We start from the raw sequence: 24,525 nt of genomic DNA, 5'->3' as shown, positions 1-24,525 counted from the left end.
GGTCACCTGGGGTCACCGAGGCCCAAAGGTGACCAAAACAAAACAAAAAAACCCTAGAGTGATCATGATTGGGAAGCTGCAGGACAACCACAGCTCACTGCAGTGAATGGAATACAGTGTCCGAAAAATGTGATAGCGCTGGGAAATAAAGAGAGAAAGAAAGAAGGAGCAGAGGAGGACAGGGAAGTGGAAGGAATTGGCTTTGGCGGAGCTCTTACGGGTACCAGGACCTCTGCATCCTTGGGCTCGCCTAATCCTCACAACTCCCTGTCAGGTACTGGCCAAATGTTATAAATGAGGAAATTTCAGAAATGGGCCAAGAGAGATGAGGCCCTCAGGTCCCATCGTGGGAATTCCAGTGCTTCCTGGGCACTGCCCCTGGCTCCGCAGCTCTGATTTCTAATCTCTGATCCTGTTGTCAGACTGTGAAATATTTGACACAGAAAACATGCTCCTTGAAAAGTCGACTGCATTCAGCCCATCATCACTGAGCACTCCCCGTGCACCAGCCGCTTCTGCCCGTGTGGCAGCGTAGGGGAAGTCACGTGGCACTTTCTCCCCAGTCTGCTCACACCGCAGGGCGTGAAGAAGGTGACCTGGTCAGGTATTGCCTTCAAGGGAGGCCAGAGCAGACGTGGAGTGAGGAACAGAGCATGCCTGAGAACTTGACTCCACTTTTATTTCAGAAAAGACACCTTTGGGACGCCAGGGTGTCTCAGTCTGTTAAGCGTCTGCCTCCGGCTCAGGTCATGATCCCAGGTTCCTGGGACTGAGCCCCACATCTGGCTCCCTGCTCAGTGGGGAGTCTGCTTCCCCCTCTCCCTCTGCCTGCTGCTCCCCCTGCTTGTGCTCTCTCTCTCTCAAATAATAAAATCTGTTGTTGTTGTTTTTTTTAAAAAGGAAAAGAAAAAACATCCTTGTACTTTCCTCATCTTAGCCCTCTTCACCTCTTGCTTATACATTTGGGATAAGCTTCTATAATGAAAATACCCAAGGGCATCCTTGCTTTTAAGTGTATACAAATTTATATGTTGGGGGTAGAGACTTTTAATAATGCTTCAGTTTCAACTAAAAGCTTAAATGAACATGAAAATATGCCCCTGCCCCCCAGCAACAATTTACTTAAATAAACTGTATATATAAATGAACAGTTTATTCACTTGTGGATGCAACAGTAGGGTGGAAAATGCTTTCAAGCTAGGCAGACATGTCTCCTGACTCCACCACTAAACCTGTGGTCCTGGGCAAGCCATGTTACTGCTTTGAGTCTCAGTTTCCTGGCCTGTCAAACAGAGTTAACATGCTTTTTGAAGGGCTGGTTTTCTTTTCCTCCTGCCCCTCTTCTCTCATTCCACGTGGCCAGTGTCCACATGACCATTGTATTTGTTTAACCTTTTTACCATTGTTTTTGTCTTACCAAACCCTAATCCAGGATGAAGCCAGCTTTTTGTCTGCCTTCTGCCTTCCTAAATGCCTCTGAGCACTGTGAAAAAAGCACTATACAACCATAAGGCAGGCTTGTGTCATTGTATATTGTCCCCAGCCAGCCTCCCTCACCCTGGTGTGTAGTTGGGTTGGCCAGTGGGAGGGGGCACCAGCCGGAGCCTGGAGGAGAGATGGAAGCTGTGGGTTCCCTCCTTGCTCAGTTGCATGTTAGCTGATCCATCCAGCATGGCCCCCCGTTCCTGCAGGTGGTCCTCTCCCTCTGCTTTCTCTCTGGGTGTCAGGAGTCTTTCCCTCTCCTTGCTCCTTCAGACCAGGAGGCAGTCATGGCTCCCCACTGTTGCTAGTCATGGGTTACTGGTTTCTTTTCCTAAACCTTCTTTTAAACCCATTATTAAGCTCTGCCTCGGTTACCCAATTTGAGTGTCCATCTGTTTCCTGACGGGAAGCTAACATGTCAGCTCAACTGCCTATTTTCTGTAGTAACTCCATCAAACCTCCCAAATTCCCAGCTGCATCTTTCCTCTCATGTTCAGACACGGGACCTACTTACTCTCAGGCACCGTCTACCTTAAAGACAAAATAGAAGCCATTAGAAAGACACTTCCCACCAAATCTTACATTCAGTGGTGTCCCGCAGCTGCTTCACACCTGGCACCAGAGCTGACTGTGCACGTCTCCTCCCCGCTCTATGTTTGCTGACATCACATCAGTAGCTTGAAGGTGGCCACAGTGGAAGGATTCACACCAGAGAAATTAGCAGATGCTACAAAGGAGGGCTTTTTTTTTTTTTTGGTAGAGCCAGTTGTTAACCTTTATTTATCAGCACATCACTGCTTATATCCAGATGCAGACTTTTTCTCCTTCACATTTATTGTAATGGAGGAGATTATAATGGAAGAGCCTGTTATCGGAGGCTTCTCCATCCCCCACTGCTTCTGACAGCCCACACAATCCATTATCCACTCTTACTCCTGTCTATTTGCTAGCTCCTTCTCAGCAGCATGGAAGTGTGCTCTAGACTTGTTCTGTCCAATATAGCAGCCACTAGTCGAATGTGGTTACTGAGCACTTAAAATGTGGCTAGTGCAATTTGAAATGTATAAAATACACACCAGATTGCAAAGAGTCACTATGAATAAAAGAACATAAAATGTCTACTAACTGTGTTGATTACTTGTGAAATGATAATATTTGGGGTATAATAAGTTAAATAAAAGGTAATAAAATTACTCATTTCTTTTCATTTTTTAAAGTGACTCCTAGAAACTTTTTTTTTTAAAGATTTTATTTATTTATTTGACAGAGAGAGAGACTCCCAGTGAGAGAGGGAACACAGGCAGGGGGAGTGGGAGAGGGAGAAGCAGGCTCCCAGTGGAGCAGGGAGCCGGATGCGGGGCTTGATCCCAGGACCCTGGGATCACGCCCTGAGCCGAAGGCAGACGCTTAACGACTGAGCCACCCAGGTGCCCCAAGAAACTTTAAAATTACATAACTCACATTATTTCTGTTGGACAGTGCTACTACACACGCCCTCATCTTAAACATTAAATCCTCTTCTGTCAGCCCCCTCCAATTCTTATCTTCTCACAATCAAAAATGTTTTAAAAGATGGCTATCTTCACTGTCCTGATTTTTCTCACCACCGCCCTCTGTTTCCTTAACCAAGGATGGTCAGCCCTTCACTTTCACAATTCCACCAAAATTGTGCTAGCCTAGGTCACGCATGCTAATGTAAACCGTTGCTCAGCACAAAGGGCTTTTCAGTCCTTACGTTGCTTTCCCTTTGGCAGCATTTTGCAACATGGACACTCCCTGCATTGACACATTCTTCCATTGACAACGTATATGCATGATTTTCCTCCCGCTGCTCTGAACACTGCTTTCCAAATTCACTTGCCGGCTCCCCTCTCTCCTCCACTCAACACTATGCATTGGTCTTCTAGAGGATTCTGTCCATCTTATCCACTTCTGAGGACTCATGTACTGTCTGCAGCCCACAGCTCAGCAGCTGTCATATAACATGTCCGCTTAAAGGGCTCACAGTTATCTGGATTCAAACGTGTTCTGAATTCATCATTTCCACCTTCGCCTATAAAACTGGCACCCGCACATTCATGGCGGGGTCTGTAAATGGTACCACATCTACTCGCTCTCCCCTGCCAGAACCTCAAGGACATTGTGAGCCCATGCTCTCCTTCCCTTCCACTTCAGTCTCTCACGATCACTTTCTAAACTACACCTCATGTTTCTTAAATTCTTGCACTTGGCTTTAACTCCACACTCACCTGGGTCTGGGTCACCGTTGTCTTTACCTGGACTGCTCCAAGGGTCTCTTGAATGGCTCACCTGCCTCCACTCTTACCGTTCTCTAATCCACTGTCTGCACATCAGCCAGTGAGCTTTTACAGACTTGAATAGGATTGCTCTCGCTTAAAACCCTCCAATGGCTTCATCTTCACTTCAGCATAATGATTTACAAGACCAACCAAATTCTGACTCCTGCAGTCACTTGTCGCTTCGGCTCTTGTCACTCTTCCTGCTCATTCTATCTACTCTTGGGCTTCTTTCAGTCCTTTGAGTGTGCTATGATATTTCAATTTCAAATATGCGTTCTTTGCAGCCTAGATGCCTCTTCATCAACCTTCTTTATGGGGCCAACTCCTTTTGCACTTGTAGGTCATTCCCTAACCCGCAGAGTAGTTTTATCTCCCTCTGACCTTCTCCTGTAGCATCTGTGTTCCTCTAGGAGACTCTAAGCTCCATGAGGTCTAGGGATAAGAGCTGTCTGGCTCGCTGATACATCCACAGTGCCTAGTACCGTGCCTGGGGCACAGAGCAGGTATTCAGTAAACATTTGTTGAACCATAAAACTAACATCTGGCTCAAACTTGCCATTTTGGGGAAGGTGAAACTAGGATCCAATGAAAGGAAACAACTTGTTCAGAATTACAGAGCCTAGACTAAGGTTAATGCAGGACCAGAACCTCCTGATTTCCGGATCAGTTCTCTTTCCAGTACATCATGTGCCTGTCTATAATTTAGTAACCAGAGAGAAGTGGACTGAATTCCCTGTGTCTGTGAAAGCCACAGCAAGCTCATATTCATAAACACAGCTGACATAGTTGTTGTTTCCTTTGTTTGTTTTAGGTAAAAGGCCTGGAAGTCCAATCCAAAAATAAACTCCATGTTTCTAAACCTAGAACCTCCTAAACTTTTATTACCCCCAGCCTCCATTGTGCTCATTGTTCATCTTCTTTCCCCTCATGAACTAGAGGCGTCCCCTGGTATTCAGCGTTGGATGGTTTCTTCATCCCATGCTCTTTATCACTCCCCTGCCCAGGCAGCATGTCACATGTAACAGAAGATTAGGAAGTGCTGTCTTTAAATAGTAGCACTCAAGAAAATATTACAGGCTCCTGTGTGGTGCCGGGGTGGAGATGGGTATAATAATTATAAGAATACAAGTAACCCCGATTTTTAAGCTAGTGCTTTGTGCCAAGTACTAATTTAAATGCTTTGCATGCATTTTCTTTTTTATCTTAATAATATGAGTAATTATTTCTATTATTTCTATTTTTCACATGAGTAAACTGAGGCACAAAGAAGTTAGTAAATTGGCCAAGCCATTCAGTTAGAAGAGCCAAGGTTCCCATCTAGTTGGTCCAGAGCCTAAAAATTTAGCTGTGACATCTGACAATGAAGAATGTGTTGAAATGACAGGAAACGCCAAAAAGCTCAACTGGGGGAGATCCCAAAGTTGCTTTATACAGATTCCTTACTCCTGATTCATTCATTATTTTATAAATCCATCCACTCATTGATTTTTTTTTCATTCTCTCCACATGCATTTATTGAAGAGTCACATTGTATAAATTACTGGTAATACTGATAAAAATTGATGGCCTCTATCCTCTTGGAGCTCGTAGTCTAGTTGGGGAGACATGTAAGTACACAGACATTTATCCTTAGTGCCCATATAGTGGGAAACCGTAGGGCTCTGGGAACAAAAGCAAGCTTATAAACCAAATTGAAAGGACACTGCCGTAATTTATCCAGGACTTGCATTCCACTCCTGTCCCTCTCTCTGTCTGACTTCTGCTTCCTCCCTACCCTCCTGGCTTCCCAGTTTCCCTCCAGCCCTTCTCTTTCTTTGGTCCTTTGGTGCCCTCCTCAGCCTCCCCAACTCCCGGCTTTTGATTGAAGCTCCCTCCTTGTCTTCTCCCTCCTGAAGTTGATTTGAAATGAATCCTGGCTTTGCCAGAAGGACTCCTGTACTGCACACAGTCAGAAGCCAGCCCCAAACACTAAACCAGGGTGTCCAGGACCCACCTTTAATATGACTTTTCAGAGAGTTGGATATCCAACGCAGGGAGCTTTATAGAGTATGGAGGGATGGATGGGGGGATAGATAGCCTGTGTCTTTGGTAATGTGATTATTTACCACCTAACCTAAACACAGAGCAGTTGGTCCTAGTAGCTACCCAACTTTCCTTGCAGCTCAGTCATTGTGCACTATATTAATACTGTTACGTTTTGATTCTTTGCTGCTAGTTACACTTCTTGATCTGTCGGCCAGAGAATCTTTTCTGTATGGAATTAACTTTGAGTCAGGCAGCATTAATTTCTATGGTGTTCAAATGCTGAGAACTTTCAGGATGTTGTGCTTTCTCGAGTTGCAATCTCCCATTGGCCTGCTCTGCCCTAAATGAGATTTCTCTCTTACAGCCATAAATGAAGCATAATCCGATCAAATGATTTCTGTGAATTAGAGGTACCAGTTGAATTTTGCAACGAAAATAGTATTTGTGACGGTTCTTGTTGGTCAGTGTGTTTGATATAATAAATCGTGGGTTCTACCCTAGCTAACCAAAGAAATCAGAGACAGAAGGGGTCTGCAGAAAGAAAAGGAAGGGATTGAGAATCTGGCTGTTACCATGAGGTGAAGGGGGACCTTTGGTAGGAATGATGGGACAGATGAGAGAATTGGACTGATGGGCAGCTGAAGCCAGAAAGTGGCTAGTGGAGCACTGGAATATACATAAGTGTACGAGTACCGGTGGATGATAAGTTTCAGAGTATGGCTGTGGGGATGAATGCTGGAGTAAGATGGAGATGAACGGTCTTGGAGTTGGAAGCATTTTGAAACCGTAAGACCCAAGCATTGGATGGGTCTCGTAAACGGATGCTTAAGTCTTCCAAGATAATGACAAATCTGCAGGTAGATGGGAAGACTAGCTGATCTAGGTTTCAGATTCATTTAACTTAGGGATGCAAACAAGAGGCCGAGGGTGACAGCAGTGAGCTGCGCAGGAGATGGGTATGACTGAATGCCTGTCATCAGGTGGTGTAAACCTCGAAGGGGCAAAGCTCTTTGCTTGCAGATGGAGGAATAATTGTCTGGAAATGATTATGCAGAGCCATGAGACTGTTGACACCCAACACCTTCCCCAGCCCACCCACTCCGCCAACCTGAAACATACCCAAGTATATGCTTGTCTACTCTTGCCTTTTAATAAAGTTTCTGGGAAAATAGGGTTCGTTTCAGTTGATGGGTAGATAGTGGTAATAATAATAATAACTTTAGATTTAAGCATTTAATCTCTACAAAACAAGCCTATAAAATAAGTATTTAAACTCCCATGTTTAAATTGAAGAATTTGAGACTAAGAGTGCTAAATGGTAGAGCTAGGATTTGAATTATGGTCTCTGTATCACTGAAGCTCTTGTTCTACAGTGAATGGGTAAGGGTACAAGTTCCAAATCTGTGTGTTTTCCTCATATTTCAAGTGGGGATATACAGTTGGTAAAGTGTTCAGTACTGTGCTGGGCCATAGTAAGTACTGCATACACGTTAGCTACCACTACTAATTATTGTTGTTGTTGTTGTTGTTGATTTATAGGTATTATTACTGTTATTTCGGCTCCAGCCCACTCTCAGCCAGAAATATCAGCAGGACCCTTTTTCCCCAGTCTGTAATAAATTATTAGATGGTAATGGCTTCCAGTTTCGAAGTCTGTAATCTGTCTGATGCTTGTAGTAAGAAGCTTGATATTTTGGCTTTTAGAAAACCCATAGGAGGCAAGTCAAGCTCAGGTAAATAGGATGAATAGTTGTTCACCGACTCATATTTGGACCCAACCGCTTAGCAGCCAAGCCATGTGTTAGGACCCCAGTACTTACTGTGGCCTCAGAATATTGCAGCAATGGTAGAAAGCCTTCCCTATTGTAGAAACACTCCCCTGCGCCGTGTTTGCTGTGACTGAATTTGGAGTGGGACCGCACTTTGCTGGAGAAACACGGTGGGTATGTTGCCTCTCGGAGTGGGTCTAGTAAAACCCTAATAAAATATACCACTGGGAGTAACTGCTTCACTTGTCAACTGAGAGTTAATCAAAAAAAGACACGTGCGTGGAACCAACAGATTGCAGACCTGGCAAGACTGTAGAAATAATTTAATCCAACCCCTTCATTTTACTGATAAGGAAAGGGCGTCCCAGGGAGGGGAAAGGTCTCACTCGGGGTCATACAGCTGGCAGTAATTTTGTTTGTTTCAAAAATTAATACGAACAGTCTTTCTATACATCAATGAATCCACCTTCCTGCCTTTGTAAACACAATATAATGACTATAATTGAATTTGTCTTTGACGGTGGAGAAAGCAAGCTTTTAGGGTTTTACAGGGCCCTACAGACATCAGGGGAAGATAAATTGTCAGGAACTAGCCTAAAGATCTGCCTATTGACTGACTGTGAGCTCCTTAAGGAATAGGCCTGGTATTATTCATGAGTTAAGGCAAGTTTTAAATCCTCCCTAAGCCACTTATTAGCTTAGGCAAGTCACTTAACCTCTGTGAGCCTCTGTTGTAAATTTAGATCCTAAGACCTTTGTCACAGAATGTTCGTGAGCATCGGATGAGGCAAGACATACACAGTGCCTTCCTAAAATAGGAATTCAATAAGTATATACGTTCAGCTAATGTTTAACTCATTCCCTGCTAAAAGCTAGGGATACATCAATGAATAAGAAAGCCAGGGACCCTGCTTTGATGGAGCTTAGATTCAGGAAGGAGGAGTAGAGGGGAGGGCCACAGAAGAAGAGGCAGGCAGTAAATGAGGATGCAAATAAATTAACAGTATAATTCAGGTGATGCTAAGTGCTATAAAGGGTTTTAAAGACCAAAAAAATGAGTTGATCTGATAGAAGACGCTTGGGAGAAGTGGACTGTTTCAGCCAAATGGCGAAGTCTGGCCTCTGCAAGATTATATTTGAGGAGGACCTGAATCATACAAAAAATCCAGCCAGACATACAGGAGAAGAGCATTCCTGGGAGGGCAAGAGCAGGCAGGAGCAAGCTTGACATGTTTGGTCAGTGGCAAGATGCCCGTGGTTTCCAGCCTGACCAGGACAATGAGCAAGGGCATGAAACAAGGTTGTAGATGACAGCAAAGCACAATCTCGAAGTTCTAGGCCATTCTGCAAAATCTGAATGTCATTCAAAAAGCAGTGGGGGTCCACTGCAGTGTTTAGTAGTGAGAGCAACTGTATTAGAACAAAAACTAAAGATTTTATCTTTGTCTATGATTCCTGGCACACATCTCCTGAGACCGTGGAATCTCTGGCATGAAAAGAGTGTCTTTTGTATGCTGATGGGGTGACGGGTGGCTGGGGTCACAGACAGTTTCCGCATGGGTTGATTCAATCAGTGGCCAATGATTTTTACCAATCAAGCCTATGTAATGAAACCTCATTGAAAACCCCTGAACAACAGGGTTTGGCGAGCTTTGGGTGGTGCCCCCTAGAGGGCATAGGAGTTCCACACCCCCAGACCTTGCCTGTGAATCTCTTCTATTTGTCTGTACCAGAATCATATCCTCTGTAATAAACCAGTAACAATAAGTGAACTGTTTTCCTGTGAGCTGTTCTAGCAAATTACCCAATGCAAAGTGGGATGGCTAGTCATGGGAACCCCAAGTTTATAGTCAGTCAGAAGTGCAGGCGGGACTTGTGCCTGGCATCTGAAGTGGGAGGTAGTCATGGAGGGCTGAACCCTTAAACCTATAGAGTCTAACGCTAACTCCGGGTGGTGTCAGAATTGAATTGAATTGTGGGACACCCCATTGGTGTCTGGTGAGATGGGAAATTGATTGGTGTGAGGAAAAACCCACACATCTGGTTTCAGAAGTACTGTGTATATGAACAGCCCATAGAGACAAAATCTAACTTAGCTCATTCATGGATTCATTCAACAAATATTTAAGGATTACCTGTTCTGGCGAAACACAGTTCTTAGTGCAGTAAAGGAATCCAGTAACAACCCCTGGCCACATGGAGTTTGCATGCTAGTAGGATAATAAACATGGGAAAATGTATGGAGCCTTTATTATGTAATGGTGCTGTTCTAGGTGCTTTACCTAAAAAACTCACGTGATCCTCACAGCAGGCCAGTGAGAGGCATACTATTACTATCCCCAGTTTCAGAAGGGGAAACAGAAGCTAATACAGAGGTTAAATCATTTGTCCATGATGATACAGCCAGTATGTGGTAAAGCCCCACTTCAAACCCTGGCAGTTTGCTATAGTCAGTCTTTTGTCTTAATCACTGCACTACATTTTCTCTTTCTGAAAAATCACTCCAACTGGCCCTGGGGCTATGAGGACACCGAAGTGGAAGTCAGGATCCTGACTAGTTAGCACATGGTGGTCAGAGAGTGGCATACGGGAATTTTCAGCAGTGCTGCAAGGAGGTATTATTCTTCTCACTTTATAAATGGGAAAACTGAGGCTTAGTTCACACATCTTTAAGTGAGCAGAGCCCAGATACAATGCCAAGTCTATCTCAGAAACCCAGTATCTTTCTGCTAGCGTCTCCATCTCCTGAAGCAGTGCAGAGCCTCTCCACACCCCCTGCTTTGTCTTCAGGAGGCTAATAGGAGGTGTATTTGCAGCCAAGAGTGGAAGGCTGGGCTGCTTAAATTTTGTTTTGCTGTTTGGTAGGCATTATATAATAAAAAATTACAGAAAATATGAATATTCCAACACATTCACTTATACGCAGTGCTTTTTTTCTTCTTTACAATTTTTGCATTGAGATCTAGTGCACGTAAAGCGAAATACACAGATCTTACGCACACAGTGTGATGCATTTGTGTACCCATGTAATCAGCACCCTGAACACGACTGACGTGTGCCTGTATGTGAGTAGGTAGGTAGGTGGCTGTATAGATATATAGACAGAACTTAAAATTATAAATAAAGCACAAAGCTTCACATCATGATTAATGATTAAGACTTCTCCCATTCTCCTTTCTCTCATTCCTTCTCGCTTCTAAATTGACATTGTTGTCATCAATGCACGGAGGTGACACAGGATCCCAGGTGCAGGTCAGAAGATGACTGTATCAAAAAGAAAAGCAAAACAAAATAAAGGAAAGAACAACTAGCCATTTCTTCATGTTTGTTGGAGGAACAAAATCACATTGCCATACTTTCTGTTTTTCTATGGAGGGGTCATGTGCCTCAGCCCACACATTACCATGTGAACTTGTTTTCCAGTAAAATGACTCAGAGTTCGTCAAGAAGACAGATTCATGTATTCAGAGCTACGTGTCAGCATCTCTGGAAAAAGGTGCCGTGTGCTGTACTGGCCTGTTGTGCACGTGCACATGCACACACACACACACACACACACACACACACACACACAATTTCCACCCAGGGAGTTCATGCAGTTAATAAGCAGCAGACATGGGACTTGAACTCAAGCTTAGGGGACTGCCTCAAGGGCCAGGCTTTTTGCATTACAGGGAGGACAGGAGCCTCAAGTCTGAGTGTGGGGCTAAGCAAGGGCCTGGAGTCAGAACTGGACTTGAATTCTGGCTTCACACATATTGGCTTGATGGCTTTGGGCAAATAACTTGTACTTTGTTCCCTTCCTTGATTCATGAAGTGGGGATGGATGATGATATCGACGTCATTAAGTCGTGTTGAGGATTAAAGAGTTCCCGTGCACAGTTAGCAGTTAGCACCGTGCACAGCATAGAGTGGTAGGCATCTGGGAAATGTTGGCGTGAACCAGTAACGTAGCAACGGCCATGGGAGTTGACTGCTAAATCAATGGACGCCACGCTTTTTGCGTCAATCAAAAAATGTTCAGGCTTGCATCTTCAGTACATGGAAACTTGTCGATGAAAAGGCGTGGCTGTGTTCTGTACTTGTAGATTCCATACACTGTAAAGCAGATGAAATGTGGCTGAAATAAAATATTTCCAATTCTTGCCTATTATGATACTATGCCGTACCTCCAGGTATATTATATATCTATGGCCAGGTGAGTTTCTAATGATTTTTAAAGTGTTTTGATGATTTCCAAATGATTTTGTTTATGCCTGTGTATCTGTATCTCACCCGGTATTCTAGATAAGTTTGACGTCTTCCCAACTCTTGTCTTATCTGACCAGGTCTTCATTGCTTTTGTATTCTCATATGAAGAGCGAGTGCCAAGTAAAAGTGTCACTATTTTCTTATTTACTTGGATCTGAATGATCACCATTACCTTTAATCCGTTGACTGAATCTTTTTCAGCTGCTTGTCCATTTTGTGAAGGTTAGTGTAAATGAAACTAGGTAATACCTATAAATCCACTGGCATGGAATGTGTAAGTGACATCATGGAGCACATCCCTGGGTACTGGGAACCCAGGCGAGCACTGTGCTGTCATCCCCTTTGTGGTGTAGAGATCCCATACATCTTTTAGGAAACCTCACGCATGTTATGTGACTCAGGTCTATCCAGTGTGTGGACCAACTGACCAATCTGGTGACGATCTGCATGTTAAATGCTGGTAAAGCTCAACTAATTTCTTGAGACTAGAAACTCATGTAAATGGCACTCTTAGTATTTTCTCCTGGAATCCTAATGGGTCATCTTGTGCACTCCCTGGAGCACATATGCCATTTCAGAAACACTGGCTTACATGATCTTCCATTGCCCCTGTGATGAAAGTCCTCACCCTCTCATTCAGCGACTCAGCAAACATTAACCAAGCTCCTGTGAGTACTAGGACCATGCTAGGCTTGACACCTGCAGTAACATGGTTCTTGCCTTTGGGGAATGCACAGTATAGCTCCCACCAGGCTGGGTCCTGATCATTTTTCCCTGTAGACTGTGACTCTGGGCACTGCCAAGCTTGCAGTCCCCTTTGGTGCCTAGGTCTAGACTACCTGATAGCCTTCCCAAATGTGTAAGGCCATTGTTTCGCTTCCCCTGACTAGGACAGAAGGTACCAGACTCCCTCCCCCCCCATTCCACAGATTGCCATACAGTGCCACAGTGTGTCTGCCACTCATGGGATCCCCATCTTCGCGCTGGTTTGAAGAGCCCCTTTCTTCCCTTAACCTAATTTCCCTGGATAACTCAGCCCAGTGTAGCCTTAAAGCCCTTTGCTAGCTCCCAAGCCAGGCCATCACACATGAGAACTGGGTGTTTCCCGTGCCCACGCAGGCCTGGTGATTGCTGGTGCTGCGGCCTTCGGGGTGGTTAGCAGTGTGTGCGGACTGGTATCTCAGCCTTGACACGGCAGGGAAGGGTCAAACCCCATGAATGCAGTCTTTCATGACCATGGTACAGGGCCCCTATTTTTTCCTACAGAGACCCTTCACTTGCTTTCAGAAGTGACGATCAAATGTGAACTTTCATGGTTTATTTATAGCATTGCCTTATAGAGGGAAAGAAAAGAAGTGATTAAAGTGCGATTTTACAAAATATTTTGTTTGTAAAAAGCTTTCATTGTGTGGGCAAAAAGGAAAGAGAAAAAGTCACTGTATTCATTGTGCTGTCTAGACTCTCACGCAAAGAGGGTAGCGCGCTGCAAATTAAGGTTGTCCGGCTCCTGCCTGCTGACAAAAAGTATGAATTTTGAGGCCAACTTCAAACAAACCCTTTTGAACAGAAATATATTGTGGGGGTGACTATATTTAGCACGTGTCAGCATTCCCATAATAAATTCATATTGTTATGCTGTGGTAATTTCCAGATTTATTGCAGCCAGCGGGTTCCTGAGGTTTTGGCTTTATGGTAGTGATTTGGAGAAATTAGAGAAGCCAGCAGTGCCGTGTCTGATGACAGCAGTGACTCTCCAGGCATCCTCCACTTCGGGTCCAGTACCCGTAATGAGCTCTGCCTCCCAGGAGACAGGAGGAGCACGAGTAGCTTTGAGTGCCTATATAAACATAACTTTTTTTTTTTTTTAGAATGCAGTATTTTTTTTATTATCCTTAAATTATCAAATCCACATATGCCACTGCAGAAAATTTAGAAGAGACAAAAAAGAGAAAAAAAAATTACCACCCATGCTCTTGAACCTGTTAACATTCCAGTATATTTTCATCCAGTGTTTATTATGCATATATAACTTGTGTTTAGGACAAACACGATTCTTGAGATAGAAATGAGAAACAATTGTGTTTGTTACTCCCACCATCCCCTAAACAGTTGTGCAGTAGAACAAGTTTTTCTCTGCCCTGGTTAAAAATTCTGGTAGTTCCATTACTTCCTTAGGTAAGTACAAAGTCATGTTAGGTAACACAAGTTTTATGATCTCCTTAAGTTGTGAGACATGGCCCAGATTCAGAAATTAGATTATCAAGGAATATATAATAATCATCACATGCGTTTTCATCTAAAGATGAGACCTCTCCACACTCCCCAGCTGGGGTCTGCTGCACATGAGAGGACGAAGCTGTGATCAGTCTTCTCTCCTCCCCACTCACTCCCTCTCCAGCAGATTCGGGTTTTGATTTTTTTTTTTTTCTTGTTCCTCTGAGGTAGTTGGAGGGTGTATGGGAAGAAAGGTCAGGGGTGTAGGAAGTTCTTATCTGATCAGTTCCCTTCGCCGACTAGGTGTTTGTAGCTAGGTTCCGTCATAGATTTTTTTTTGGAAATCCTCTACTTTGGAAGCCTCCCATGTATAATATCTTGTCCTCATTCATGCTACTCTAGTAGATTGTTTACTCTTCTCTTCATTCCTAAGACACCGAGTAGGTCGTCTCAAGCTTCTTTGTGCAGACTCCCTCTGCCTCATGAGGCGGCCATATTGGACAGTATTTGAGACAATCCAGGACAGCTCTCTCACGTGTGGGCCACCTAGGGTCCATGGGAACCAGCCATGCCTTTTGGAGTCTGACAGACTCTGGCAGTGCTGTCTGACTCCAGTGCTGGATCCTTCCCTCCTACACTGAAGCTGCCAGCCAGCCCTTCTCTTCCTCACGGGAATCCCACTGAGTCCACTGTGTCCCACAACCTCGGGGACACGTATCAGGTTCCCTGTTGTTCTCAGTGAAGCCCTGCTCTCTTGACTAGTGAAGGGGGAGACTCCTCTCCCCTTTCCCCTGGAAGTAGGCCTGATGCACAGTAAACCAAGTTGCTCCTTAAAAAAAAAAAAAAAAAAAAAAAAAATCTCTTTTTCTGGGCTTCCATGTGGATAAAGGTTTAAGAGTTGATTAATGGGTCCTCAACCACCCTTTTTACAAATTCTTCAGGGTGGTCTGTTTCCAGCTCACTTTGGTATCTTTTATCTGTCAGCTTTAGATCTCAGCCAAAACTTCCATTTTAGCATTTTGTCACGAGTATGACCCTTAAGTTCATTCATCCGGTAGACATTCCCTGAGTGCACACGATACACCAGATGCTGAGTTTGGCGGTGGAAATGATTGTAACAGTTCCTGTGTTAAGGAGCTCACCGTCTCGTTGGGGAGGCTGGTGTGCTAACAAAGAATTGTGGTGCCGTGTCGTAAATGCTGGGGTAGATGGTAGCACAGGCTGCTGTGGGAGCAAAGAATTCAGTCGAGGTGGGAGGCAGGCGGCAGGGATGAGTCAGAAAAAGCCTCCTCAGTGGAGTCAATACCTGAGCTAAGTTTAATGTTTAAATCTGTGCTTTTTTAGGGAACAAAAGAACCTCTTTTTAAACCTTTGAAATCTCTAGTGCCACTGTTTGTTTCTCAGGAATTTATTTTTAAAAAAAGGAAAGGTAATGTGAAGAAAGGAAGAAAGCCCTGCCATCTGTCATGTGTCCACACGTCTGTTTCAGTGGGAAGAGAAGGGACATTTGTGGAGCACCTTTTCTAATACAAGTTTCCTGGGTCCCACCCATGAAGGCAGTCCTGGAATGTCCTCTCTAGGCTGAGGCGTCAGCCCAACCCAGAGGAGTATTTCCCGAGGGCATTTTCAGGATTCCAAGGAGCAAGAGGAGGCAAACCGTTCTGGAAACCCTGCAGAGCGCTACTCTGAAAGAAGCAGCAAGGATAGGACATGAGAATAAGTGCCAGAGTTGGCGCTGGGCATTGCTGAGGCCCTCTCTGCAAGACGGGGGCTCACTTTAAGGGAGTCAGAACTTAGTCTAGGAAGGAAAATACAGGGTGAGCAGAGCTCTTCAAATATTCCTGTGAAGTGGAGCGGCAGCAGCCTCACCAAGATGTGTTTGGCTGTTCATCCCTCCACAAAATGGCCCCAGATTGTCCTTTTTTAGTTCTTTTAACCGTGGTTTCCTTTCCAGTAATTTTTCATAATTTAGAAAATCTCCTCCTTTCTTAAGACTGCCATTTCTTTCTGTTGTCACTGTGCTTGCTAACCTCAGCATGTCTGGTTCCTAGTCAGCGTTTTTAAATCTGTTGAGGGCTGGGAAACCAGAGAACGCCTTTGGAGTGTTCATGCCATCCTCGGGGAAGGGTTGGTAGGGCATCCTCGCCAGAGTGGACGTATGGGTAGGTGATTAGCAGATGAGACAGTGTCAAGTTTCCTAACCCTTGAACAACTACTGAAAAGGAATTTATCTATTCCTGGCAAAGTGTTTATCACCCTCTATTCTGATCACAGTAAATGTCTCTTCCACTCTATGGTGAGCCCCGTGGTGAAAGGACCCATGCAGTTTTCATCTCTGTATTCTGTTAAATATACCTGCTGTTAAATACCTTTCTGCTAAATATGCTGCTCTGGGCCAATACAAGGGGCTTGGTTTATTATATGAATATTCTAGGTGCTGAGTAAGCAGTAAGTAGTCAAAGCGCCTGGCCTCATGTAGCTTGCATTCTGGGGAGGGCAAGGAGTGAGATGGAAGATCAGAAACACATAAACCAGTAAATGTGTGGCATACCAGAAGGGAATCAGTGGTAAATAATATATGCAATATATACATTTATGTAAATATAAATTAACTTATATAAATAATATAAATTATTTCTTCCCCAGCTACTATGTAAGTTTCCCCAAGACAAAGACTATGTCTTACGCAAATCTAACATGATGTCTGGTACATAGTGAATAATTAATAAATATGTGGAATAAGAAGTTGTACGTATGTGACCCCAGGATGCCTACGTCCTTAACAATAAGAGCTCAATAACCATTCCTAAGGCAGGCCTAGCTGAGGAGCTGTGGCACGCCATTGCCTGCCGTCTCCCTAGTCAAGTCTGTCGGACTCCAAATTTTGGGTTCATGCCATCCCCCCTACCTTTTCCATTGCTTTCCCAGCTTGGGGAGACTGCCCAAGGAAGCCTAAGCCTCGCGTTCCTGTCACGGAGCCCACACGAGCCGGGTGATCTCATTGCTGCACACATCGGCTGTGGGCACCCAGACACTGCCACTCACTGGCTGCCCAATTCTCCCATTGTAAAGACAAGAATGTCCTGAAGTCACGGTCCACAGCTCAAGTAAATTAGATGTAGCCCAGAGGCCTCACATCTGTGCTCACAGTTCTAGGGAAAAAAACTTACGTTGAACAGAAGAGGTCTTAAGGATGTTATCCTAAAGAGTAGGGCCAAAGTGGGTTCCATTCAGCTGTAGTTATCTTGAGTTTAAGGAAACAGTGCGCTTCGTGACTGATTGTGTCGCCGTCTTAAGCCTTCATGTCCAGGTAATGAGAGGACAAGTAAGTTCCTCCCACTGCTCCCTGCAGGGGATCCCAAAGGTGCTTTGCCTTTGGGGTTGGTTAGGCCCTGGAGCCCTCAATACTGAATCATTTCTTAAGCCCAGGTTCTGTGGTCATAGACATAACTTTTAATGTTTATCAGGTTTTATTCTTACTACCAAAGAAAATAAGTTGGAAAAAAAATGGACTCACTGAATATCTTAAGGGGGAGTGAATTCTAATTAGAATGTTCTTGCCTGTGACAAGCCTCACTTTGGTATTAGGTTTCCAACTCAGCTCCTTGTGTTCTGTTTTCCCTTCGACAGGAGGCAATGGCAAGAATGAGCAAAGTTGGGAAGGTCGTGTTTCCCAGACTTGAGGATAAAAGGTAAGTTTATATTTGTTATATGCACCATGCTGAAGAATGAAGACATACAAAGACATGTACCTGGAGAGCTGGCGTAAACCTTGGGGGCCAGGAATCCAGTTCTTTTATTTAATAGCTGTTACAACCGAGTCCCAGAGAGGCGATGTCGCTTTGTTAGCTAAAGTCACAGAGCTAGGTGGGGCCAGACCTGGGGGTCTCTGAACTCTCAGACCAGGGTTCTTTCCCCTAGCTGATAAGCAGCACATCGGGTCTTCCGTTCTGAAATGGGGATCCCTTATATCTTCCGTCAAAGCACACAGTAGCATCTGTCTGTCCATCTGCCCTGTGCATCACTTGGCATGGAGGACTACAACATGACCTTGATTAGTATTTTAACCCCAATTCACAAAACACTAATTTTTTGAGCTCCTGCTATATTCACGGCATTCTGCTAATTTGCCTGTAAGCAGGGTTGCCAGGAGAACTGAGACATAATCTTACACCTGCACATAGGTCATTTCAGAAGGAAAGACAAGTTCTACAGAAGTATTACCAGGTAACAAAGTAGCCCAAGGAAGGAAGGAATGTGGCCATGTAGGGGTGAGAGGAGATGACGTCTACGCTGACTCTAATGCTCAGAGGAAATGGGGAGGACCTTCTCAGCAGAGGGAGTAACACATGTAGAGATGTCGAGGTGGGAACAGCATGCCGTGTTCAGAGAAGTATAAACAACTCAGAATTCTGAAATACAAAGTATGAGATGGGTACAGGCGGGAGGTGAAATGCAGGGGCTGAAGACCTCAGACCTCACCCGGGGGCAGACTGGGGATACTGAGCTTTAAGCAGTGGTAGGACCTGGCCATTTTTAGAAAGATTTCTCTCAGAGGATGGATTCGAAGGCCCACGGGTAAAAGCAGAGAGGCCACACAGAAGGCTTTTTCAATAATCTAGTGACAGATGAAAAAGACCTATATTAAGTCACTGGTAGTGAATTTAAAAGTGGAAGGATAGGGGTGCCTGGTTGGCTCAGTCTAAAGAACATGTGACTTTTGATCTCGGGGTCATGAGTTCGAGCCCCACACTGGGCATAGAGATTACTTAAAAAAATGAAATCTTTATTAAAAGAAATTAAAAAAATAAAAATGGGAGTACAGTTGTGCAACTGACTTTATAATTGTATTTGAAGTTAAGCATAAAAAGAAATTCCACCTCCTGTAACAGGCAAAGGTGTTGATCCCACCAAAGCATGATTGGTATTTAACAGAGTTGGAAATGTCCATGGAAAAAAGCAATCCAATTTATTTTCCTTTTCTTACAGAAGTTCTCCAAGTGAATTTGGATTGTTAACCCTCTGAATAGAAAACCCGCTCTAAATACTGGGGTCAGAGAGTTAGGCCATTCCCTGGGGGGAGCTCACGTCAGGAACATGGAGAGAGGTCTGAGCTCCCAATGGCTTTGGGAGCCTCGGCTAGCAGCTTCCTTCTTTTGTAGAAACAGATCATTTTTCTCCATCTCTTTGCTGACCCTCCCAAGACATTTGAGGGAAGTGTATTTTTAAGTTCCTTCAGTAAATCCACATGTTCTTTTGAAAAGAATCTTCAGCGTCTCAGTCAGCAGGGAGCGCGCCTCTGTGGAGGCAGCACACGTGGTACTCTGGCACCATCTACAGGTGGCCGCAAGGTTTACAAGTAGAAAGATGGCGTTGCCTTCTCAACGACTCTCTTCAGCACCTCATTACCTCAAGTCACATTATTATCTGTATGAGACATTTACTTAGGTCTGTGCCACACAGAAGCCACTGACTGAGTGTGGGGAGAATTTGGAAGGGAGGGGATTCTGCTGATTTTATTTTATTTATTTATTTTTTAATTTTTATTATGGGATGTTAGTCACCATACAGTACATCCTTAGTTTTTGATGTAGTGTTCCATGATTCATTGTTTGCATCCGCTGATTTTAAAATTCAGGATCACAGAGAGCGTGGTCTAGTGACTGTGGTTCAATATGCTTTTTAGGAAGATCCCAAATCTCATCCTTATGTCTAGACCAAATTTATCTGTGCCCTCAGAGCAGTCATTTACAAGTGCCCTGGAAAAAAATCTGTGCTTCAGAAGGCACTATCAACAGGGTAAAAAGGCCGTCTACAGAATTAGAGTAAATATGTGTGTATCGTGTATCTGATAAAGTCAGCAACAACAACAGAAACAACCCAAATCAAAAGTGGGCAAAGGTTTTTTTTTTTTAAAGATTTTATTTATTTATTTGACAGAGAGAGAGACAGCCAGCGAGAGAGGGAACACAAGCAGGGGGAGTGGGAGAGGAAGAAGCAGGTTCTCAGTGGAGGAGCCTGATGTGGGGCTCGATCCCAGAACACCGGGATCACACCCTGAGCTGAAGGCAGAGGCTTACTGACTGAGCCACCCAGGCACCCCTGGGCAAAGGTCTTGAACAGATATTTGTCTTGATATTATGTACAAATGTCCAATAAGCACATGAAAAGATGCTCAACATCACTAATCACTAGGGAAATACAAGTCAAAAACTACAATGAAATACCACCTCACACCCATTAGGATGATAACACTCAAAAACCAGAAAATAACAAGGGTCAGTCAACAAGGATGTGGAGAAATTGGATCCCTTGTCCACTGTTGGTAGGATTGGGAAATGATACAACCACTGTAGTGGTTCCTCAAAAGTTAAAAATAGAATTACCATATGACCCAGAAATTTCACTTCTGGGTATGTACCCAAAAGAACCGAAATCAGGATCTCAAAGAGGTATTTATACACACAGGATCGTAGCAGCATTGTTTACAGTAGCTGAAACATGGAAGCAACCTAGTGGTCATTGGCGGGGGAATGGATAAAGGCAAAGTGGTGAATCCATACAATGGAGCACCATTCTGCCTTGAAGAGGAAGGACGTTGTGACACATGCCACAACGTGGACGGACCTTGAGGACATGATGCTAAGTGAAAAGAACCAGTCACAAAAGAACAAATATTGCATGAGTCCACTCGTATGAGGTACCTAGAGTCAACTTCATAGAGAGAGAAAGTAGAACGGTGGTTTCCAGGGGCTGGAGGAAGGGGGAGAATGAGGAATTCTTGTTTAATGGGTGTAGAGTTTTAGTTTTGCGAGATGAAGGGAGTTCTCCTGATGGAAGGTGGTGATGGTCGCACAACAGTGTGAATGTACTTACTCTCGCTGCACTGTACACTTCAAAGTGGCCAAATTTCATGCTATGTGTATTTTACGAAAAAAATTTTTTTTGAGGGCTACTGGGTGGCTCAGTCGGTTAAGCATCTACCTTCGGCTCAAGTCATGATCTCAGTGTACAGAGATCGAGCCCCGCATCGGGCTCCCTGCTCAGTGGGGAGTCTTGCTGCTCCCTCTCCCTCTGCCCCCCCCCCCGGCTTGTGCTCTCTCTCTCTCTCTCTCTCTAAATAAAATCTAAAAAAAAAAAATTTTTTGAAAAAAGGAAAAAGCGTGGGGGGGGGGGTGGAATATGCCTTGGACCTGAGCTTTCCATGTGTAAACAAGGAAAAATACAGTCTATCCATCTTTTGGTGTTCCAGGATAATGGAAGGATATAAAACCAACATCAGTGCCTATGTGTGAGACTTGACAGCTCACAGAGTATCTCGGGTCTAAAATTCAGTCACTCTGTGATGTAGGTATGGTTATCATCCCTCTTACATCAGGGAAACTGAGACTCCCACCATTTAAAGTAGTTGCCCAAAGTCATCCAGACTTCTCGGCCTGGAAAACCAATGCTTCTTCCACTGTACAAAGAATAAAACCAGTGAACAAAGATTGCTGCAAAATTGTCAGGATTAAAATGGGAAATCTTCAAGTGTATGAGAAGGTTATTGACCCAAGTTCCCTTCAAGCAGTTTTGGGATTCCAGAGGCCGGAAATCAATTTCATATAACATAACAAGTATTTACTGTTTAACTGTCATAGAAGGAGAACATTTCTGTCGCCAAAATCATTCTATGATTAATAAATTTCAAGGCTCATAGAGCAGGTTTTACTGGAACCGACTTATCTCAAGATTGATGATAATGTTGGAATATTAATTTTGTTTTTAAGGAGTGACCACAGCTAGCACGGATAACCCACACTAAGATCCAGGCACCGTTCTAAGTGCTTTTCATGTATTACCTCATTTAATTCATGTAACAGCTCTACTGAGATAGGTCCTATAATTATTCTCATTTACAGATAAGGAAATTTGGACACAAATGGATTAAATAACATACCCACTGTCACACAGCTAGTATTGGCCAAGCTGAGATTCAAACTCAGTCTTCAGAGTTCACCTTTGACTGCGTATTTGGCCCCGTTATAGCTTGTAAGAATGGTTACGGTAGAACTCATATTCATCTGTTTAGCTTTGCATGTTACAACTAAGTCCCTGTGTATACCCACGGTTGCTTTTGCAATCTCTTTCTTCTGATTCACAAGCTTGCACCAAAACTCCTTCCTGAGGACTTCTTTCCAGAACATTCCAGAATCTACTGAGACATGCTAAACTGGCGTCATCAACCCCTCTCCCCATGTCAGCTCCTCCCACCCAAGAGGAGTAAGGACAAAGTTGCAAGTGTTCCCATATACTTTGTCTTAGCTGCTATTATCCCTTGCAGAATCAGGCTGCTCTGCCGTCTGTCTCATGGCCAACACCGCATTCGAAAAGGTTCAGGGATAACAGGTCTACCAGGACCCAGACAGAGGGTAGAGGGAGGACAAGGTCCACTCTGGGATGCCTGGATAGCAGGGCACATCTAGAGGGAAGACATTAGTGACATTTTCATGGGGCTGTACTTCCAGATAAAGGTGTCTGCAAAGGAAACGTGGGTGTGGAATCCACAAAGGGTGATGAAAATGTTCAGTCTCATCCCTGGTCAGGCTGTGGTTTTTAAACCAGTCATCAAACCTGGGCTAGTCATATATGAAATATTTATTGAAGCTGGGAGTGAGGAAGGGCCTGTGTTGAGCCTGGGCCCTTTTAGTATGTTACAGCGGAGGCTGTGAAGTCAGACAGACCTCAGTTGGCATTCCAGCCTTGCCGGCGTTGAGCTAGACTACTTTAGATATGCCTCTCTGAGCAAATGTCTTTACTTCTACAATGGGGATAATAACACCCCATGTAGGTTACAGATAATAGCTATGAATCACGCTGATCCATTGCTCAGGATGCTAGAAGCATTCAGAAAATGGGAGATGTCTGCACAACCGTATGAGATACATTCCTGTTCTTCTAAATATAAGGAGAAGCGCATAACAGTTTTGTCTGAGACCACTCAACATATTCATTTTTCTCCCACAGATACTATGACAAGAAATATCAAGTATTCCTGAAGTTGGTTGAACACCAGAAGGAATATGCAGCAATCATGAAAGGAGACTGAAGAGAGCTCGCAGGGGCCCCTGCCAGAAGGTTCTGCGTCACTGCATCGGGACCTCTGTCTTCTCATCTTATTCTCGAGATCCTTTAGGTATCATTTTATCATTTCGGTATCGTCTTTTAATAAAGACAGCCGAGACATGTGCAACCAGAACTAGAGTCTTCCATTTCAAAATACCACCATTATATAGGTGGCAGTTTCTGCAGACACCACCAGAAAGACAGAAGTTTCACCCAGGGTCATAGGGTCTCCTGTGCCACTAGACCTCGTGGCTCAGTCAGTCCAGGCAAAGCTCGTACCTGTAGACTGAGTCAGTGTCAGCCATTGAATGACAGACTTGAAGGGCTGTAGGTAGGACATCTAATGCTTCTTTTATAGGTGGCCAAAAGCTTATCATTAACTTCTTATTTGGAAATAATTTCAAACTGACAGAAAAGTGGCAAGAATAGGAATGATATCAGAAACACCCACACAACTACCTTTTACCATTCACACGGTTTGCTCTATCGTTTGTACATTCTCTCCACACACGTATAGTACACATACGTGTATTTATAGACACACGAATTTTTGAGTCGTCTGAGAGTGAATTTCCATAGCTTTAACTTTTACAGAGCACTTTGATTAATTTCCTATTTGTATTCCAATCTTGTCAGTAAGTCCAAGGCCTTTAGGGCAGTTTTTCCCTTCCTGTACAGGATCCAGTCTAGAATCAGACATTGCATTTACTGAGAGAATCCTCACCTCGCAATCGTCATGTTAAAAATAGGTACAGGTAGGAATCGTGAACAGATCCAGGAGGGAATTTCGACAAGTCACAGGATGTATGTTAAAATGTCTCCTCACAGATGGTTTAGCAGTTACAAGAGAAGAAATGACATTAACTGTACAGCGAAGAAATGGGGCAGCATCTTGATCGGTCAAAATTAACTTCAGATGGGTAGATGGCCATCACGTGCCCCCAGATGTGAGAGCCTGAGGTCACAGCATCAGTCTGGCTGAGAATGCATAGCCTGAATCTAATCATAAAAAAAAATCAGACAAACCCAAAATGGGCAGCATTCTATTTTTTAATGGACTATATTCTTCAAAAATGTCTATGTCATAAAGACGAAGAAAGGCTATGAAAAATTTCCAGATTAAAGGAGACTAAAGAAACACAATGGCTAAAAGCTTTTGATGTTGACAAGTACTTGAAAAAAAAACAAAAAACAAAAGATAGTTCCTTTGTTGATACCATAACACATGCATAAACATACACAGACACACACGTATGTACATACACACACTCACATGCCATTTCAGACCCAAGAGTTACCACTAATGTTGACTCTAGAGATGAGGCTGGATGGGGGACATACAGACTTCAGCAGGAAGGGGGGAAAAGTAACTATGAGTC

At 43.9% G+C, this 24,525-nt stretch overlaps 1 protein-coding gene across 25 annotated transcripts in view; it reads left to right on the top strand.

Moving 5' to 3' along the window:
- Positions 1-23,276, top strand: part of FGGY (FGGY carbohydrate kinase domain containing) — a 399,022-nt gene extending 375,746 nt beyond the window's left edge. For 21 of the 25 annotated variants that reach the window (XM_057310627.1, XM_057310624.1, XM_026497979.4 and 18 more), the window contains 2 exons: positions 17,672-17,733; positions 23,048-23,276. In XM_057310627.1, coding sequence (XP_057166610.1) covers positions 17,672-17,733; positions 23,048-23,129 — 144 coding nt within the window. In that variant the 3' untranslated portion in view covers positions 23,130-23,276. The remainder of the gene's footprint in view (positions 1-17,671; positions 17,734-23,047) is intronic. The other 4 variants (XM_044383813.3, XM_057310629.1, XM_048220296.2 and 1 more) reach the window with 1 other exon arrangement.
- Positions 23,277-24,525: the final 1,249 nt, after the last annotated feature.

This window comes from Ursus arctos, unplaced genomic scaffold (assembly GCF_023065955.2).
Source record: "Ursus arctos isolate Adak ecotype North America unplaced genomic scaffold, UrsArc2.0 scaffold_12, whole genome shotgun sequence".
Taxonomy (NCBI): Eukaryota; Metazoa; Chordata; class Mammalia; order Carnivora; family Ursidae; genus Ursus; species Ursus arctos.
This window is presented reverse-complemented; position numbering and strand designations above follow the sequence as displayed.